General features: G+C 32.8%; 1 protein-coding gene across 1 annotated transcript in view; it reads left to right on the forward strand.

Annotated features, from left to right (window-relative positions):
* The window catches only part of mtd (TLD domain-containing protein mustard), an 88,907-nt gene that overhangs the window by 8,240 nt on the left and 62,299 nt on the right, over positions 1 to 18,368 (forward strand). The window contains 1 exon segment of the mRNA XM_018448757.1: positions 17,734 to 17,802. Coding sequence (XP_018304259.1) covers positions 17,734 to 17,802 — 69 coding nt within the window.

Here is an 18,368-nt window from a genome sequence, read left to right on the forward strand (position 1 = left end):
CAGCCAATTAAAAATGCTATACCATATTTTACTATCTAATTTGCTGCAGCAGCTAATCTTTTTCTTCAATGTAAGAATCTATTTTTTTAATTGCAGTGCGCGATGATTTTAACGGAATTACGAGCAGTCAAAATCAAAATGCTCCTTTTATTTAATTCACGCTAACTCAATAATACAAAATTTTTTGGAACATTTTTAAAAAACAATTTTATAGGGAAAACTTTATGCTTTCACGTTAAAAAGACGAAAATTTTTGCAAGTTTTTTTGAGCACGTGAAAGGCGCATAAAATTAGAAGAAAATTGTCCATTTAGTTCAGCTTACAGTTTCCTACGTAAAAATTATCTTTCAGAGAAACTCAAAAGACGTGACCTTTCGAAAGATAGAGATTTTGAATTTTAAAACCTTTTTTTAAATTTAAATTTTGTTTATTTTTAATGAAATTACAGCTGTTTGAAGTTCATACACTGAAAAATGTGCTAAATATTAGTAAATAATTGTTTGAATAGTACAAATATAACAATTTTTTGAAAAATATCACATTTATTTGCGAAAATAAATATTTGCTAAATAAAAAATAATAGTTAAATTCAAGTGAATAATTTTTGTATCACATAAATATATGTTTACATTTAGTAAATATTTAGCTGGCACTTCATACAAATATTTATTAAAATTTATTATATTTTTCTATGATGAACTTTTGCTCCCAGCTCAATATTTGGAGTAACATTACACAGTTTTCGAATTCTGATACATATAACTGTATGTATGGCAATAACTTTTATTTTGCAAAACTGTTTTCGAAACAAGCATTTTACAAAACTGGAACATTTTATCGGCAAATAAACGCCGTGTATGCATCGTAGGTCTTAACAATAAAACAGTTTAACATTTCGATGCTTTCCAGATAGATTCCTCAAATTCAAATCGAGATGAACATGCGCATGCTAGAGAAAGAATAAATTCACACGAGACAAAATCGTTGGATTGTTACTGACGCACCTAATAAGCTACAAATTATTTATCTCAGAAGAATTGGAAATTCAGGTCAGAGCGTTGCAATGTTACAGGAGCGCGGAAGTAAAGTCACTCCTAAGCATCGTGCGGTTTAATCATTTCTTTGCGATTTAAACGAGTAAGAGTTTCGCACTCGTGTTTACATTTCATAAACGATGTACGCATGTTAGAACGAGCAGATTTGGTTGGCAAGAGACACATCATCGAGAATAGAATTCAACGATACCTTACCCGCTGACACATGATAATAACAACTTCGAAACATGATTTTATTGTGATATAATTTAACACTCAATAGTTATTTATTATAGCTTTACATGTGGTATAATTACTTACGTAAATTGTTAATGGCTGCGTTCAGCAGAAAAAGCAATTTTTATAAAATTTTCGAGAAGATTCTTTAATATGATTCTTGCTCTTAGTTTCTCGCTGGATCTAACAATAAGACAGTCTAAATGCAGTCTTAAGATGTCACAAGCCAATCACAGAGAAGTATTAGCATGTTAAGACATTACTTAAGACAGTCTTGAAATAAGAATGGTCTGTATGAATACCGGTCTTAGGCCAATATTCATAATCTTCTTCTTTGAAAGGATCTTAAATAATGTATTAAGTGTTAATACAGCTTTGTGATTAATTGATGTCATTTAGGACATATAAATAAAGTCTTGAAACTGTATTTAAGACCTCGAATATAAAAATCGACTATGAATACCGACTTAAATATATAAACCACTCATATTAAGGACTCTTACAACAGTTACAAAGCTGCTTTTTCTGCTGTGAACATAACTAAATTTATTCATCTATTATTTTATATATGTTCTTTGTTATAACTTGACGCTTCTATACATCACGTTATTTATCAAAATCAATATCGTCTTGTATACGTATAATCTCTGCCTGAATTTTTTTAATGAGCTATTTACTCTAACTGGTTATGAGACGGTTCGGAACCAGTTTGAACCGCGATGAGTGCGCGAAACGTTGCATTTGCATCGAGCGTGGCTGAAAGGGTGCCAAAGACGTGAAGTAGTGAAAAATATACGAGCTCTCATGCGTTGTTGAGGGGCACGCAAAACGACCGGGAACGAAGATATTACGATACATTATTTTTACTCACACGTCGAGGGCGTATCAACTTTCAGGGACGGTGTTGTACGTGTGCATCCTTGCGAGACGCGGATTCGTTTTAGCGTTTTATTACCTTAAAAATGCAGTCAGAACTAGAGTGCTTTCACGATGGCATGCAACAACGTGCAGTTTCAGGGGAACGACAAATGCAGATTATGCGATAACAACTAACCGATTTAATGAAATAGGAAGCGTGTAGGAAACGCAAGTAGAAAGCTAGACAGTAAATATGATGTCATAGTGCGCGGCGATGGCTGTGATATTTATATTATTTATTCCCTATCAAATTTGATTTTCGTATCTCGTACTTTCTACAAACCCTTTAAACTCTATATCGCGACGCATTATAGTTAATGCCTTTGTAATATAAGATAAAAGTTTTTCTTTCAAGTTAATTTTACTGAGAGATAATATAAACTTTAAGTACCTACTATAAATGTAATATAATTTTTGTAACTACGGCCTATTTATGTCTCTATTCTGTAATAAATCTTAACGGCAGTGTCGGTATCATTATATCATTATTGCGCAGGTTTTTTATCATATGTAAAAGCAATGTATGACATCAACACTTACTCGTTAAGAGTTACAGAGTATATGAGCCTTAGTAATTGCTACATATTTTCAACTTAACAAATGTCTTTATTATGAAGGGATTAAAACGTGTCGAATTAACAAGATTTATTAATCTATGGTATGTCGTGGAAAATTTTAGTATATTTATATCGTTAATTCTTCCATTCTCGAAGGAAATGATGAAATTTGCGTGATTTTTGCATCAATAATCTTGTTCTATCGTGTATTATCTTCAGGTATAATATACCGATATGTGCGAAATGGCAATGGAAACAGTTTGCTCAAGATTGAAACGCGAGGAAAACGCTTTGCCGGCACGACTCGGTATCGACGCAATCAAATGATACTATCGTTGGCGATTGCTGGTCCGCGTTGCGTTGGAGTTCGGCTCTGCGTTGCACTGCTACACGAGTATGGAGACTATTAGAAAGTCGAGCTGTGCGAGTTACGAGCCCCGACGAAACACGGCTGAGCGGCGAATTTCATAACGAGCAGCAGCGGGATCTGTCGTTGCCGCAAAATCCACAAAGCACTTCTCTACGTAAAAGAGGAGAAAAAACCGCGACGAAAAATGCTCGCCCATGTTATTTTCTCATTCACCACCACATACACACGTATTTTTAATACGTTGTCGTTGTTTCTTCTTAAAGTTGCCATGTTACAAAATCAATTTTTCGGGAAGGATAAGAAATTGTGACGTATGTAAAAAATATACAAAATTAAATATGTCATTATTTACTCGCGAATAATGAAATATTTTTGCAAATAATTTTGGGAAATATTTAAGATTTCCTATATTTAAAACATTAATAACGTAAGAAATTTGGGCTAGTAAACAGTGCGCTAATATTTAAACAAAAAATCATTTAATATTAAACTTAATATTCTATAACTATATGTATATATAACTATAAATATTCACATTTAAAATCATATTAGCTTTTATTTTTGAATTCAACCAATCATATTCATTTACTAGAGGAGAAGATGGTATATTATGGCACCCCTGTTACATTTTAAACAATAACTTTGTTAATAATTAATATTTAAGTTTAAAACTTGACAATTACATTCATTAAAATATTGTTGAATCGATTCTGGACTCAAAGTTACGAAATATTTATTATTTAGGACACTATTAATAAAAATGTGGCGACATAATGATTCGAAGAAAAAAATGAATGGTAATGTGGCCTTCCATAAAAACTTAAAATATTAATTTTGTTGAGAAAACAGTATTTGATTACAAAATTAACAAAAAAGTAAACTATTTTAAAATGTATGCAAATGAATGTACATACATTCACATAACTTCTGCATATAAGCTGCTCAGTACTAAAAATAGCACACACATAATATAAAAAAGGCTATAGATTAACATTACAGCTACAATCGATTATCAAATAATTATTTTGATATGAAAACCTCAAAAAAGAGGTCATGAGTAATCAATATCCATAGAGAGCCATATTAGCAAAATGCCATGATATTGTTTAAATTTGCATAACTTAAAATATATACAGTTAAATAAAATGTTAAATAGCAAATAACACACTCAAAAATACATATTTTCATATGATAATACGCTCAAGTTTAAGAAAAATGAGGAAGTAGGTGTAATTAAATGCTAAAATATACCTCAGAAACGTTTCGAAATACTTGAAAGTAAAAATTGAGTTATAATAAGTGCTAGCTATTGAGTATCGGTAATATTAGTGTTATGGTGTAACGGCGAGCTATACTGACCAAATAATTCTGTAAGTAATCGTTAGGATTCGCTATATAATAGCGGAAATATTAAGGGAGGCCACAATATATACACTGGCCATATAATACCACCTTCTCCTCTGCTTATACCCGGTCAGTGCAAATGTAATATTGAGTTTTCATTTATTCTTTCACTTATCGCTCTATCTCATTTCACGATATTATAGTTGCATTAATTAATTATTAATTAATATAATGCAATAATATTTGTAGATTTTTTATTTGAATATATTTAAATATTTCTTGCATAAATACATGATTATACAATATTTGAAATATAATATACGTGTATTATATGTACATTTTATTCATGCATATTTCATTTGCATACTATTACTTTCTCACTTTTTTTTTGTAAATATGGCTTTGTTCGCTAAATTGAGAACATTAGCGTTTAAATGATCAAATAGTTTTTCTTGAAGTTACACTGTTAGATATCAAAGGAACAATGATAATCCAATTCTTTGAGTTAAATAACATTTTGTTATTTTTAATTTCCATTTATGTCAAAATGTAAACCAATTCATTTCTGTGGTTGAATGATTTAGTTTCTAAGTAAAAAATATCTATATCAACGTATGCACTTAATACATAATGAACTAAATTTGAGTCAAATTTAGTGAATTTCTTGATTTAAATTGTTTAACTCTTTTGTTTTAGTTAACTTAACGACATATTGAATAGGAGCAGCGACGATCAATAAAAATAATGAAAAAAATTCCAATTGGGTATAATTTGATATTATGAATTTAACCAGTGTAAGGTAGTATTTTTCTACTAGTATTGTTATTGCTACTACATATTTGTAAATGCCGTGACTGTTTTATTCGTAACAATTGGTTCCGCGAGTTCGAAAGAGAACAACGAGACCGCGTGCATATATGGTGCATTGTAATTGAACAATGACGACGTCAATGAATGACGTCATTGGTTAACGAAACGGTATGCATCGTTTGTCAACTCGCAAACTTTGGCGTTTATCGATGCAGATGTAAATGGCAACGTCGAATCGATGGAATTTTTCTATGAAACGCAAAATTCATAACGTCAGCATAGTGTCGTCATGAATGCGAAATTTCACGTATGATGTTATATTTTTATTTCCAATAATATGCTTTGAAAAGATTTAAGAAGAGAGTGCAAGAATGTGAATTTACTATGAATATCTATTTTGCACATAAGAAAACAATGGACTTTCGTTTTGCATCGTGTTTGCTCGCACAATGATGCCGAGGCTAACGGTACTCGCATAATAGGTACTCTATCGTTACTCGAGTACCGTTCTTTTGAAATATTAAATGTTAGACTCCGGATATATTCAGAATTGAATAAATTCCACTACTTTGTTAATAATAATGACAATATGAATAAATTCCACTATTTTGTTAATAATGATGACAATATATTGCGAGAGAAATATGCATTTTTATTTATACACTCAATTTATCTTCTTTATACAAGATGACAAATACCTCTTATTTATGTTCTTATACAATCTTTTACATTCTTACATTTCTACACGCTTGACGAATTCTCGAATTATTTTATTTATTCTGCGATTTTTAAAAGATTCGTTGAAATTATAAATCCTCAGCTTCTGTGTATCTAAAAAATATATCGTGTCGTTTTACATGTTTCTTGTGTAGGTTGATTTATTTTTATGGACTGACACCTTGATTGCAGAGTTAGATAACAAGATGCAAAGACGTTTGACAAACACTGACCATTTATGAATGACAAACACAATGCGGTTTATTAATTAAGAACAACGGAAATTCTCGAAGGAGAAGAAATAAGACATTGTACGAGTTATAATTGACCTTGGTAATTAATTTAAATACTATTGTTATTACGCTCTCGCGAATGATAATTCGCGCCATCCGTAGGTCATAAATTGTGACAGTCGCGGTAAAACTGCATAATACAGCATGCATTTCTGTGTTCTATATACAATGCACATTCATCGTCCCATTCCGTCGTCTAGCTTTGTTTTGTAAGGCGTTCATTAAACCTGGCCGCGACCCAGACTGTGTAACTCTGTATCTTTTCTTGTATCTCGAGAATTCTTGGCAGCCGATACGTCAACTGGGAGACGGCACGTGGAAGGCGCCAAACACGCAACAGCTGCTTGTTGTCGTTGCTTAATAGCCAAACGGCCAGATTTTTTCATAAATTTCTACCTCCGACGCGAACGAGTTTATTACTGCTGCGACACGCATTTTTGGGTTATGATGTAATTATTCCCGGGATTTGATATGCTTCCCATCTGTCTCGCTGTTATTTTCTGAACAAATGCGAAAAATAGATCTTTTCTCGTGAATCCGTGTTACACAATTTTTTTACAAGAGTCCGCGATGTATAATATAAAGAAATATAATGAAAGATTTTTGTTTAACAGAAATATCAAATTTCTGAATAATTGACGGATCAAATATCGAGTGGATTCTAGGCATTAAATTTTACACGTGTCAAACGAATAGTGAAACTTTATTCTTCCGGATATCCGGAGTATGAAAAACTGAAAGCGAAATAGTAACTTGATTATATATACATCGTAATACATTCACTTTTAGCTCGCGGCTTATTTTGCACGCGGAAGTCACGACTAAATATCGCCGATTAACAAGATAGATTGTATGGAAAATGAATCAGCAGTTAATAATGATGATTATTCGTCCAATGATGATGTTCGTAGATGAGCTCGTCAAAAGAGAGATTAAAAGGTTGTCGCTCCGCGAATTTGCGGTCGATACATGGCATGAGATGTAATAATTCGGGAGTTTTTTGTGGACATTACGAAGGATCTTTGAGCTTATTAAATTTTTATTTGATCAACCATAGTAGTCGGGATAACTTATCGATGATCTTTGAACTTTTCTATACGATCTTTCAATTTTTCTATGTATAGGTATCATCGTAATAGAAGATTGTAACTTCAAACGTGTGTAACGTTAAAATTATACGTTATTTAATTAATTAAATATTTTTTAAATATGATTTATATTCACTCCTTATATGTTATATCAACATTAGTAACGTATGAAAACTCGATAGTATGTTTATTTAATAAGTAACGTAATCAAACACACATGCGGTAACATACATGTTTATGTATAAAGTAATACGTGGTGCTCTAAAATTAGTGTCATCATTTTTATTAAATAGATTCGTTTACTAAGATTTTTTAATTTACGCTTTTTGTATAATAATATCAATTAGTATACACAAAGCTATTAATTGTTAAACTATGTATTAATAAATTTGTTGAATTATTTATTAATTTTTTAATCGTAGCTAAAAATATTTTTCTTTTTACGATTGGCTCGGTGATTTTTAAGTTAAAAACAATTAGAGATTGTAAAGAAACCTTTTGCAAACGCAATTAGACTACTTTGGCGTCGTGCCTTGCAATCTAATGCGCAAGAAAAATATTAATTTCTTTGTTTTTTCGCACAGCTGTAGCAGTTTCTTGCGCATCGTTATAATGTGCACACAAGTACGCGGCACATGAGTTTGTGGCTTTATAATTTATGAATTTATAATTACTATGATGATTATATCACAGTATATGGCTTGGCTCGCGCCACAAAACGTAGCCAGAAAATTAATATCTGCGTCTAATTGCCATTCCGAATTAACGGCTGGACTTCCATGGTAAAGGCCACAGTTTCAGCGGGTGGGCTTTAATTAACGACAAAACGAAACGGCCGTCGACCGGAAATCACGCTCATCGAATAAGCCGATCGATTGGCAATCGTCTCAAAGGATTGTCCACCACATATGGTGCTGCGGATAGATAAAGCGCATCGATTGTATAATGATAAATATGTTTAAATTCCTGCAACGATGTCGACGTACGCGTTACGAATACGTGTATATAATCTCACATTTTAAGTTACATTGTCTTTTAATTACGACCGCAATGTAGCTGTGAAAGGGCAGACCATGATTCCAATAAGCCTTTAAAATTTCCAAGAGAATCAACTTCGATGTCTCCTAAATATTAAAAATTATCTAATGAATATACTATAAAGTTGGCAATATTAATATTGCGTAATTGTTTATATATTTTTATTTTAGAATTTTAATTAATTGCGCCTATAATTGTGAATTTTATTTATTTATTACCACGATGCGATAATTAATTAATTATCTATCATATTCTATCATAATACATTTTCTAGAAAATATATCAACATGAGAGTTGTAACAGGAAATGAAAACTAATTATGATGCAAGAAAAATATTTTATTAGTCCAAAAAATGATGAAATAATCTCCATAATGATATTTTTCTTCGACCTTCGTAATCCGTTGATACTAATAGAAGAGTGTTGTTTTGACCTCGTTTACTATTTCTTTCTTGAATTAATTAAATGAAGGTATCAATTAGGCGGAAGCTAGATGTCCTCGATTCATGCTGTTTTTTGAAGCGGAAGCATTTAGCTTTCCATCAAGAAACGCACCAAGGAAACGCGATTCGAATAAAATTTGTTTCCTCTCTTTATTTACTCGTATTTACTTATATCCTATTATACCTAGCACGTACAAGGTTTTATTTCAGAAACAAAGAGAATATTTTATTAAATATTTACTTTACACTCTATGTATTTCTTAAGACATATCTCGAAATATTTACATGTTTATACATGTTCGTAAAAGTTTATCTACATGATAAAACTATAAATTTTTCTTCGAAGTAATTTCATCCATAATTGCGTTTCTTGTTTTATGTTCTTCCTCTTTTTTTCCGCTTACGATTATCGGCATTTCCGCTTAATTTGCAGGATGATAACGCGAATAGTACATTGCACGATTGACTCTCCGTTTACGATGGAATTTCCACATTATTTTGAGTCACGGCAGGTAATTTTCGTAAATGGGGAAAAGAAAAATCCTGTATCCGATATAAATTAAGGACGATTAAAATGTCTTTTGTAAGACAAAAAAATTGCTAAAGTATATGAGAAAATAATAATGAACATATTGTATTCTAGGAACAGATTTAAAATAATTTAAAATTATTGAACTTTAAATAATTTTGTTATTATTTATTTTGCACTTGGAATATATCCCGAGCATAATTATCGTTGCAATGCAATTATCTTTCTTCATTTTCACCGTCTTCAATTTGAATACCTGTAAGGTAGTTGTCTTTTTAAGTTCTTATAGAATCTCTTTCTATACATTTTCTTATAGAAACTTCTAATGATTACATTTAATAAGTATTTTTTCTGTACAATCTTTTCCAAATTATTTTTCAGTGCTTTTTATTATGTTTTATTTTAACTGATTTAATTGGAATATTAACGATATTTTTTTATGTCCAAACTCAATAAGTTTCATTTCCAGAGCGATCAGCGTTTTGAACGACAAGCGTTCCGCAACAGCTTCGATCTCGCTACGCCAGTACCATACGGTACATTACATCGATTACATTATATGGGCGAGGTTACATCATAAAGTAACGCGGTTTGTGGCACACGAGGCGGCACAAATCGAGTTTATCCTTTGCGAATTCCCGGAGCCCCGTCTCGTTAAAACAACGCTGACAACCAGCAGAGTTTCCGTCTCGGTGGCCAACGTTGTTCCCGAACAACCTGATTGCTACACACAGATATAGGTACACGCACATATTCTCTACTCTCTTTCCTCCGTAAAGTTTGTCTTCCGGGGTGACGGAGTTTGGCGTAGATATCGATCTATCGTTGTCGAGGACAACGAGTTTCATCCTTGCGGTTCCGAGACGATCGTTAAACGAGTCGGTCAACGACGGGGAAGAACATCTCTTCGCGTTGTTGCCCAACGGAAACACCGATGCTGTGTTTGCTTTAGTGGCTCGTTAACGGAGAACGGGGGAATCCTCATCTTGGTTTTATTCGAGTTTCCTTCGTACCTGCAAGGAGATTTAGAGCCTCACAAACATATGCAACTAAAAGTATTTTCCATCCTATCATTAAAACATGAACAATTTATCGTTTTAATGCTAATCATAATAATTAAAGGTACGATAATGTATTCCAGACGCAATGGAGAAACGCGGATGCGCAATAATACCAGTCGCTTCTTGAGCTATGAAACACGCACAACGATATCGATTGATTTGCTCGTCACAAAGGAACTTTACGAAGCCAATATCGTGCTGTGTATCATTTAAAAAAAAAACAAGTAATAGCGCGATTGTCGCTTGCGTCTATCGCTGAGGCAGTGGCAGTTACACGATGGAATATTGTTTATTGCTCGTATAAAATCTTACGAGCGATTCTTGCAAGTTCTCCGGAAACAATAATAATAATGCACGTCTGGAATAATAAAAGATTTCCTGCGAGTGCTCCTATTTGCGGAACAGACGTGCATAATAAAATCTTGTCGGTAAAAAGCTGAATTTAATTCGGATCGGACGTTCAATTCGGATTCGAGACGTTAAGCGGCGCGATGTATCACGAAAGGAAATCATTTTGGCACGATGCCCCATCGTGCCAATTTGGTGGCGTTGCGGCTTTATGAAATATGATAATAGGACAATAAAGTCAATTCGCGCATAAAACTTTATGATAGAACGGTATATTTATTACACGCTCTTGAACAAGTACACACACGTCTTCTTATGTTAGTCGTATTATTTTATGTATAATATTTTGATCCTAGAATTTTATGTGTAATATTTTGATGTTCTAAACAGTAGATTTCAAATACAATTGTAGATTTTACATTACATATTTACAATGCACTCTCTAAATCTTTTGGAGTGAAAGTCGCTCCAAGGAATGAAGTTTCATTCCAAAAAAAGGAGTGAGATTCCATTCTTTTAGAGTGAATCTCACCTCTATAAAGAGTGAAAATCTGCCACTCTTATTCAAGAGTGAAAATATTTTCACTCATTTTTCAAGGTTGGCTCGATTTTCGTCTTTTGGAGTGAGATTTCACTCTGAAAAATTTAGACAGTATATTTTCTCAAAAAGGAAAATAATAAATATTTGAAAAAGAAAAATAAAAAGTGTATAATTAGTTGATGTATTCATATAAATAAACTTCCCGTTCTAGTCTTAATATTGTTAAAATATGTATAATATTCTTTAATCATTATACAGACACGCACAAAAAAATTCCCAATCATTTTGCAATCGCGTTGCTCTTTTTTCGTCTTTCTTTCTCTCTTCATTAATATATTTACCTTTTATTGAAATGAGCGGTTACATTACGTCGTGTTAAGAAACAATTCCAGCGATTCTGCTTAAGCAGTTCGTTTAATCTTAATCGCGATTGCCTCAATTAACATCCGCCGACGATAAATGGTCCCCGCGATTTCGTCACTGAGGATAGCAAGCTCCCCACGGAGATTTCCCGTGAGGCGCGTGCAGCTGTCGGAAGAGATTAAGAGTCATTGGGAGGCCCGGGCAACGACGCGACGCGATGCCGCGCCGGGGAATACGGCCGCGCGATTATCGCAGGAAATGTCGAAATGGCTCGCTCGCACGCGCGCGTGCTCATGCCACCTTTCTCTCTTTCGACGGTTCGTCGATGCGCGATCCTAATTCCATCGTGTGCGAACGTAAGAAGCACCTCGTGCGCGCCGATCGACGCGCGTGATCTCGGTCACGCAGCTCACCGTCGCGACCGATAGAACCGGGGAACGGGGGAAATTGCTCGCCGTCTGTGCACGTACCGTCCGTTACTACTGCGTCCATTGGTGACGGATTACCGCACGGACACGTAACTCGAGCCATTTGAGTCGCGTTCAAGCGTAAGGAGGTCATCCGAAACTCTGCATTATTAACTGCTAACTGTCGATTGCTCGCAAATCAACTATCTATTTTGTACCGTCACTGGCGTGGGTACGTAAACTTTCACGGTAAAGCCATCATGATGAAACTTTTCCGAATAGATTGAAATGCGCTTGCGTGAATTAAAAGCAGTTCTCTTTTTTTTTTCTTAGCGATACAACTTTCATCATTTTCAAATGCGATTGTTTTATGCTGTTGTTTTAAGGTCTGATTTTATTCCTGCACTAGACTGTACTGAAACTCTTGCTTTTGCCGAATATCAAATATATACTTATTTCATTTTAAGTTCCAAAAGTGCACACTAGTTCGGCCGAGACAGATCCTTAATTTAAGGGGGTACAGGGGAGACCGGGGCTAAGCTGGCATTTGAACTTTGAGTGGTAAAAATATATCTTATGAGTTCCTAATTTATATTGTAGACAACATTTCGTGCGTCTTCTTTAGCAACGAAGTTTGGTTACTTTAGGTACCGCATTGTTATGTTTAGGTAGTCAAATGTGTTTTCGATAGTCAAAAGTAATTTTTGAGATTTCATTTTCCGAATCATCATTTTTTGTGTATATGGATGAAATGAAGTTGCAAACACCAAAATTTTTTATTGCCATCTTGTAGTCTTATAATCACTCTATAAAACGCTAATAATCATTTGACTAAAATCGTTTATTTTGTTATTGAAAGTTGCAATTGAAAAAAAAGGTGCCCACTTAGCCCCGGTCTCCTCTACCTAATTAGAAATTTTGAAAAAATCGATTTTTCAAAAATTACATTTTCTTGTATAATATTAGAAATATTTCCTCAAAATTTTAAGTTGACCTGTTGTATTTTCGTAGAGATGTACGACCTTTAGTGTACACAAGAGTATACATAAGTATAATAAGGGAGGAAAGAATACGTTATCGGCAACAACAAATTAACTTCAATTTTAAAAGCATTAACTTCAAGAGAGGATGTACTATAAAAAACTGGCCCTAGAATAGATGACTCTGTGTAAGTCGAAAAATAAATTTTTCAATTTAGCTTAAACTGCACTTGAAACTTTAAACGCGTTTTTTTCAAAACTATGTTTCCCCCAAATCGGAGACTACGATATCTCAAAAATCACTGATCAATCTGAAATTTTACATGCTTTTTTTAGACATGTAAATCTAGTCTTTAATCGAAGGATTTTTTTTCAATGCGTACTTTTTTTTAATGGACGAAAAATGTCCGTTTTTTTTTCATGAAAATCGAAAGTTCAATTTTGAACAACCGCCATTTTGTTGTAATTCAATTTTTCGGAATATCGATCGATTAAAGACTAGATAAATTCTTATTATTAACGAAATCTTTCGGGTTTGTTTCATTTCAGAAATTCCGAATGGCAGTCACCGCAAAACGCGTTTTGGAAAACGGCTTTCCGGACACTAGCTATAACTTATTTATTTATTAATATTTTTACATAAAAAATATATGAAAATTTTATCAAAGTAGATTCTTTCGAACACAAAATCTTTCATACAAATATGTGCATATACTTTTTTGAAAAAAATTCACGAAAATTCGTTTTTTTTGGATATACTCCAAAACTGGATATACTCCCTTAAATAAATGCCTAAATTCTAAGCAGAATCGTAAGGCTCGTAACATATTCCTGTAAGACTTGTAAGAATTTTTAAATGCTTGTACAATATTTTTTCAAACAGCTTCTTACTAGCCATAAAATTTACAAGAAATCGTAGATACATACGCATATAAAATTAGAATACTAGTCACAAGTTCTTATTTAAGTTTTACGAGAACACATTACGAGTCTTACGATTCTGCTTAGAACTGACCCAAAAGTCTTGTCTGTAATTTACTGTTCGCACGTTTGATATACTTAACTAAGAAAGCTTATCGTGAAACTGTATGAATATTCTGTTACTATTATATTATTAATGTTCTTATTAAGATTGTATTTGAGACTATTATTGAGATAATATTCCACATATGGCTATTGTTTTATTTACATCAAAATATTTCTGAAAAGTTTATAAAGTTAAAAAAAATGTAAAATTCGAAATCATAAAAGTTTTAAAAAAAGAAACTGTATGTAACTGATAAATATTAGATCGGTGTAAAATATACTTGTCGTTCTTCTCTCAAAGTTTATATTTAATAAATTCGAAAATTGAAGGATTGAAAAAATCTTAAATAAAAATGAAATGTCTATCAAAGTTTGTGGCAGTAATTCTACTTCGATTTTACTGAAATTTTGTTTTCAATTTTGGTTGACGTGGCAATATCTAATATTAATATTCTAATATTATTCCGTTAGTCTAATATTATTCTAATATTAGCTTGTGGCAATCTTATTATTAGTACCAATATTCTAATATTCTTTTTAAATATCCATGTTACAAATGTGGCACATCTTGGCACGTCTCGATCTGTATCTGAATCATCGCCACTGTTTACAGTAGGTATATGAATGAAACTATAATAAGGAAACTATAATGAGAGAGAGGAAATTTTAACAAGAGAGGAAAGCGCCTGCGAAAAAATCGCTGTCATCTATGCATGCAGTTGTTCATAGTTGCCTACTTTCAGGCGCTGTTATATTGTAACGATTGAAACAAGAGAAGTGAAGAAATATTTCTAAAACCGATTGACATTATATTATTAGGATTTATTGTATAATTTTTTATGAAATTTTTAGGTAATTGTATAATTGCTTCATTTTGTTATCTGTGTTATATTCGAACAAATTACGAGGTTTTGTTAATTAAAAAGAAATTCAAAGATTGATTGCGATAAACTTGGTATATGAAATGTAAACAGTTGTAGGAAGATACATATAAGTTTGTAGTTCAGGCTCAAAGAGGGATTAAAAATTTCGATATTGCGTATCAGCAAGTAAATATTTCAACACGCGGTTATGTGGTTTCATCGAAAGTCCGGTCGATTTGCTGGGTTACGAATTTATTATTTATATCTCCGATGGCCGAGAACTTATAGTGTAGTGGCTTATTAATTGTCCTTCTCTCGACTCATATCGCGATTTTCATAATTAACATAATGCATTATTAACATAATGTTATGCATTTTTTATCGCGCAATCGTGAAGTATTTCCTCAGCAAATGTATACTTCAGTGCCGTCTTTCAGTCTCCGTCACGGAAAATCGCGAATATAACTCACGACATCGCAAAGTGTTACGTAAATGTTTGTTTTTTGGCGAAGTATATTGCCCGAGCGTGAAAGCAACGGGCGCGTAAACAAGGGCCATCGAAATTGTGCCAGAGCTATTTATACCTGTCCGCTCATATTTATCCGGACTGGTGAAAACAGTGCGTGCGTTAGGTCACTTAATTAAATATTGTTCGACAATTTATTTATTTTCCGGAATGTGTCGCACAGTAACATTAATTTCGCCTACCTTCAGGCTATTTCGACGGCTAATTATTGGCATAACGTCGTATGATTTAACGCAAACGTAATTTATGCTGCCTAATCGCCAGTAAAATCCAACTTTGCACAAATTGCGAAGCCCGTGCGGTCGGAGCAATTAAAATGAATCACATCCGAAGGTACTGAGCGCTATATTTTATACATTATTATTTTGCTTCTGTATTCAGATATATGCTGCGAAGTTTTGAATTTATATCTTCCGACACATAAAACGTTTTCTCTCAGTTTTATTTAGTGTACACGTGCGCGCCCTTTGGCTCACATTACTTCCGAGTTTCTACCGAGTTGCTAAATATTACAGCGCTAAATGTAGAGACAACCGCAATTCTATATAAACTTTCTTAAATCTTTAACAAAATTTGCTACCTCAAAGAATCCAATCTCATCGTTTAATTCATCGGTAATGTGGATAATTCGATTATTCACTTAATGAATAATACGTTTCTCCAATCGCTTGTGATATATTGCATTATAGAATAATCTCTCTAAATCAGTGATGTTCAACTTGCGGCCTGCTTGTGAATTATTTGCCAGCAAAAAATATAAAAATGTTTTTTTATTTTATGCAAACAGAATAAACAATTAGGCGGTTCACAATATTTTGCTTATTTCTGAAAATGGCTCTCTAAAAAAAATCCTTAAAAAAGGTTAAACGTATAATTTTAATCTAAATCATATTTTATTAAGAATCAACAAACGTATTTCTTATTTTTTTGTTGTACGATAGCCTTCGTGAATAATTTTCTTAATTTACAATAACAAAAGAAATAAATCTTTTTGTTAAATCAGATTTGGAATAATTCACAGAATAAAATATTTAAGTTAAATTCATTGCATAAAAAATGCAAATATATATACTGAAAAAAGAATGTCATATCAACAGCATTATTTTAATTGAAAATAATTTTATTAATTCAATAACACCATTAATGAAACACAAATACAATATGCTTTTATTTTAATAAAATGTTATTTCATTAATATTGTTATTGAATTAATAAAATTATTTTCAATTAAAATAATACTGTTGATATAATACCTTTTTTTTTTCAGTGTTAGTGTGTGTATATTGTTTCGAGAAAAAAATTTCTGATGTTTTAGCAATCATTAATTCGGAGCTCTTCCTCAGTAACGAGTGAACTCGCTAAGCCGCGTCGAATGTAATTGAATTAAAACGTTGAATGCAATTAGAAGAGTCGCAGCCTCACGCGTGTGCGCAGATGTTACTTTTCAAATTGAGCGAATCGAGTATGGCTACTGCCGCATGAAGTGCAATTGCATTTTCGTGATTTACGCGCACGACATAGACAACACTTGTTGTCCGCAGTACGGATTGCGACAAATAACAAAGCTGCATGAGCATCCATTAGAGTGCTACAATACATTACGATCATTAATTTTCTGATGATTAGTTCGATTTGATGTACAGAATGTTTTATTTTCAATCACGAGCGTCATGCTCCTGCCGAATTGCTTTTTGCACCCACGCTAGTTTTTAATTTGATTTGACAGTTCTGCCGTACGCTTGGAGTGAAATTTTTACTTAAATCGAAAACATGTTTTTATACAAGAGCGAATATTTTGAAAAGAGTAATGCCGTTGTATTAACTGTGTATTTTTAAATTTTATAACACAAGAAAAGAGAGTTTCGAATTATCATGTATTTCAGTGAAATTTGAAAAGAAATAAAAATTTGTGTTTTGCAAACAGATGTGATGAATTAATACTATTCTAATACATATATAAAACTGTGAAAAATATGCTATATTTGATAAATTGCATGTTCATACATTGCGAATTAAAATGTCAAGCACGCAAGGTCGCTCATTAAATTCTGCGAAAGGTTAAAATACTTTAAGTACTCTGCGTGGAAAATAGTTTTTCGGGTAGAAATTACTGTTCAAGCGTACTGCAGTTTACTTTTTCTTTCAATTTAATTATGACTTTAATTTTTTAAGCTCCTGCGCACGTTGTAGATTGCATGTGTTTTCACCATCCTTGTTTTGGATTGTTTGTTGCATCCCAGGTCCAGGCGTTTCTCCCAGGATGTCACAACCTCGAAATCGACGGAAAACCTCTCTACGTCTTATGTCAGGTAAACAAAACACATGTGCACGTTATCATCTCATCACTTCTCTATTTTCTCTGGACTTCAGCAGTAAGAACTAAGTATTATAAATAGTTATTATCTCATTATTATTGTTGATGTTTAAAATGTTGTATGATTGTGCATCCTTTAGAAAAATACACGCAAGATCGTAAGCATGTAAAAATGCCGAGATTTAAAAGTAGAATCTTATTTTTTTGAAGTCATTTTTTACTGACGGTAAGTCTAGCCGTAAGATGATTGCAAAAGAAAATTATGTAAAACACGTCTCTTTTTCGATGTCTATTAAAAAATTTTTATGTTTCTGAAAAGTATACAAAAACTAGAACAATTCTAAAGGAAACTTAACAGAAATGTGACTTACAGAAATATGTCATTGTTATGGCATAATGCAAGTTCATTCGCCGATTTTTTCATTCACCGATTGTTTCTTTTTTCTTTTTTTTTTCCTTTCGCGTTACACTATGTCGTATTATTCAGACCCATTCGCAGGAATTTCATTGGACTTTATCTTTGTCGGCCACGCGTTCGTAGACGACGCGACTTATGGAGAC

This window comes from Mycetomoellerius zeteki, unplaced genomic scaffold (genome assembly GCF_001594055.1).
Source record: "Mycetomoellerius zeteki isolate Tzet28-1 unplaced genomic scaffold, Tzet1.0 scaffold225, whole genome shotgun sequence".
NCBI classification, from domain to species: Eukaryota; Metazoa; Arthropoda; class Insecta; order Hymenoptera; family Formicidae; genus Mycetomoellerius; species Mycetomoellerius zeteki.